General features: G+C 56.4%; 1 protein-coding gene across 1 annotated transcript in view; it reads right to left on the reverse strand.

Moving 5' to 3' along the window:
* The window catches only part of COL4A2 (collagen type IV alpha 2 chain), a 172,023-nt gene that overhangs the window by 32,853 nt on the left and 135,472 nt on the right, over positions 1-3,698 (reverse strand). The window contains 3 exon segments of the mRNA XM_023519194.1: positions 206-262; positions 1,920-1,979; positions 2,302-2,503. Of these exon segments, the coding sequence (XP_023374962.1) occupies positions 206-262; positions 1,920-1,979; positions 2,302-2,503 (319 nt within the window).

Here is a 3,698-nt window from a genome sequence, read left to right on the forward strand (position 1 = left end):
TGGGCACGGCCACACTGGGGTGGGGGAGGCAGGGTGGTGGGACACTGGGCACGGCCACACTGGGGTGGGGGAGGCAGGGTGGTGGGACACTGGGCTTGGCCACACTGGGGTGGGGGAGGCAGGACCAGAGGAGGATGGACAAAGAGGAAAATGGAGGGTGCTGGTGCCGGGAAAGCTGGGCACTCTCCAGTTTCCCGCGAGTTACCTGTGAGGCCTGGGGGTCCTGGCAGTCCGGGCAGTCCCTTGGGCCCTCCAATGCAACCTGGGGAGAGAGGAGAAAGGATGAGCAGGGCCACCTTCAACACTGAGTCTCACGGCCTTGGGGATTACCCAGATCAAAATAGCAGCCATGTGAACCGGCTACCATCTTATGATCAGAGTAATTTAGTGATTTAACTAATTTAGGTTCTGATGCAAATAGTTTAATTTCACCGTGTAATGAAATCACACTATTAACTTGAAATGCAAATTAAGTCTGGCTAAGTCTGGCTGAACAGAAACTATACTGCAGTGAGGAACAGCTCACTGCCTTGTGCAGGGCGCTAGTCTCAGGGCGCATTGGCCAACTGGATCTTCTGCTGTTAGTGTGGATGTCTCTCTCCTCTCTCTCGTCTGCAAGTGTCTGTCGGGGATGCAGACAGCTTGTAGTTTCAAAAGGAATTCACCTTCTCCTCTGTGACTTTGAAGACTTCCAGAATGAATCATGGCACCTGCCCGCCTGCCTTGAGCAGCACAAGATACATGTGGTAGCCTGGCCGGGAGCAGGGACATTTTGGCAGGGGCACTTTGTCACCTGGCTGTCTGAGATTCCTGGAGACCGCTCCTGCCTGCCAGGCTCTGCCCTCTATGGCCTCTGGCTTAGTTTGTGTCTCCCTCTGTCCCTACCAGGAGGTTACCCGTAAAGCGTGGTCCAGACCAATCTGCTAGCAGAAATCAAGTGTGGCTCATTCCTTCCAGGACCAGAGGAGGATGTGAATTTATAATATTCCTCAAGGAGCAGTTGGAGCAGCTTGTCCACTACGTACAGTGCTGCAACCATGCTGCCTTTAGGAGACCGTGGAAAGTCCTGGCTGCCTGACGTCCTCACCTTTACCCCATGGCTTTTAGCTGCTCATGGCCTGGACCACTGTAGATCTTGGCGTGGCTCAGAATGGCTATACACTCAAGCTCTACGGTGCTGGGAACACAACCAGGACGAGATTTCCTCATGGCCTGAGCCCCCTATCCCTACTGGGTGTGAATCCTAATGTGGCCGGAAGCTCTTGGCCCAGCATCAGTGGTTTGGAGACCCCCCCACCTGGTGGGAATGCCTCCTTAGACATCCCTGTGATAGGCCATGACAGGTGCCACCACCCCACATGCTTCCTCCTGGCCCTGCAGGCCCTTCCCCTTGTGCTGCCCCTCCAGCGGCTCTCACAGCCTCCTACTTACCACCTGCTGAGGCCCAGGACATTCCTGCCCTGGACTTCAGGCCACCTGTGCACAGGCTCCCTCCTCCCCACTGAGACCCAGAGGGCTCTGGCTGGGTTGCCAGCTCCCATGCTCACAGTGCTGCCACATGTTCATGGTATGTGTGTCCGGCCCTCACACCCCCATTCTCAACTGTCTAGGGCAGCTCCCCTTGGGCCAGTACTCATACTGTCCCAAGACCCTCTCTGCCCTTCACTGTACCTGCAATGCCGTGTCTCCAACCTACTTAATGCAAAACAGTCCCCTGGGGCCTTGTTGGCACCTCGCTTCCCTCCCACCACCAAATGGGGCATTTCCAAGAGCTCTGGCTTTTTCTATTCTCTACATCAGAGAATATGAACTGAGCAGGCCAGGGTCTTGAAAAGGAAGGCAGCTAGACGTTTTCTAGAGGGGCCTGGTCTCCAGACAGCTCTGAGCCTTCTAAAGCTACCTGGCCTTCCCCACAGTACCTGGCTGGATGGTCTCTTGTCCATCCTTTCCGATGGGCCTTTTCACACCAGGGTCACAATCTGGGGGAGACAGAATGGAAGAGTGAGGCGGTTTGGAACAACAGAGAGCTGCTGGCTCAACCCTGGGGCATGCGTGTGTGCATGTGGTGGGAGGGCTGGGTATGGGCATCAGCTGCTGTGCAAAGACTCCACCACTTCCACCCCGGGGGAGAAGCTCCGCATTCCAGCTGTTGGGAGGAGAGGGTGGACAATCCTCTGTGCAGGGGGAACAGGAGGTTGTCACCTGAGCCCACGAGGGAATCTGCGTACTGGCAGGAGGAGTAGGGGACATGGAGGCACCAGGCTCGTGTCCCAGAAGCAGAATAGGAGGATTCCTTTGTACCTATTTGTCCTGGGGTGCCGGGGGGCCCAGGAGGTCCCAGGAAGCCTGGTGGCCCTGGCAATCCAGCATCTCCAGGGAAGCCGCGTTCGCCTTTCGGGCCCGGTAAACCCAGTCCTGGAGGCCCCACATCTCCTGGAAGGCCCTTGGTCCCGGGTGCTCCTGGATAGCCCTGGTCCCCTGGGGGGCCTTTGATGCCATCACCCTGCATGAAAATTCAGTTTATCTCCTAAAACACGTATAAACAGTGAAGACAGCCACTGATTCCCAGTGTCCTTTCCCTGATTCCCAGAATTCTGTGCTGTGGACACGAACAGAAAGATAATGAAGATTACAAGTAACCTACGGTCATGGTCTAACCCAGTCCTAGAGTTGGCTACCGAGTCTGCAGCAGGCATGTGTAGCAGCGCTGGCATGCACCTGCCTCTGAGTGTTTATCTTTCTCTCCCCACCCACCGGCTGCCCTGCACCAGCTTGGGCCTCCACTCATGGAAGGTTTCTGTAGCACAGTTAGGGTGAAGGCTGAGGAGCCTGGAGAGGGATTTGTGATTGTGCTGCTGTAATTCAGCATTGGTGACACACCTGCTGGTCACAGGGTGATCTGTGGGTAAAGGAAAGGAGGCTGATTTAGAGAAGAGAGTGTGGCATGCTCCCTGGAAACTGGAGGAGGAGACTGCAAGGTCAGAGAAGGAGAGGGGCTGTGGTCGTCCCATGTCCTGTGAAAGAAAGTGCCACCCAGGTGAGTGACTGAGGAACAGGCTTGGCGATGGCAGCACTGCCAATGGAAGCCAAGGATGGGGCGCTGGCTGCTCTGGGGACAGAGAGAGAGGAGTGGCCTGCCAGCAGCTGGGCTGGGATGGCAGCCAGGTTTAGCATGTGGGGCTGTCTGACCCATGCTAGGAGGTGCGCTCCTCTGGGACACCGACGGCCACACAAGCCACCACTGTCGCCGTGACCAGTCAAGGCTCATGCTCAGGACATCCACACACCCCACACCACCATTCCAATGTGACTGATCTCTGTTAAGAAGGAGAGATGAGTAGCCACAGACAGACATGTGTGGCGGGAGACCATGTTAAGAAGTGGGGAGGGCACCGTTGCTCAGCCAGGAAGGCAGGGAGTGGCTGGGACAGAACCCCCAGCTTCGGGGGGAGTGGAGGTGCCAGCCCCATCGACACTTTGGTCTCACTCTCCCAGACAACTTTCTGCTGTGTAAGCTGCACACAATTGCCAGAACGTGATACAAACAGCTGACCTAGGCAGAGGCTTGATAGCCACAGGCAGGAAAATGTGACTGGGGAAAGGTGAGGGGCAGCCTTGCAGAACCTGGAACAGAGACAGTGTCAGGCTGCTGGGAGAAAGGGCTGTGCACACAGGGTCTCGTCCCTGCTGGCCCTCGG

Source organism: Otolemur garnettii, unplaced genomic scaffold (assembly GCF_000181295.1).
Source record: "Otolemur garnettii isolate 467f Iridium unplaced genomic scaffold, OtoGar3 scaffold00161, whole genome shotgun sequence".
Classification (NCBI taxonomy): domain Eukaryota; kingdom Metazoa; phylum Chordata; class Mammalia; order Primates; family Galagidae; genus Otolemur; species Otolemur garnettii.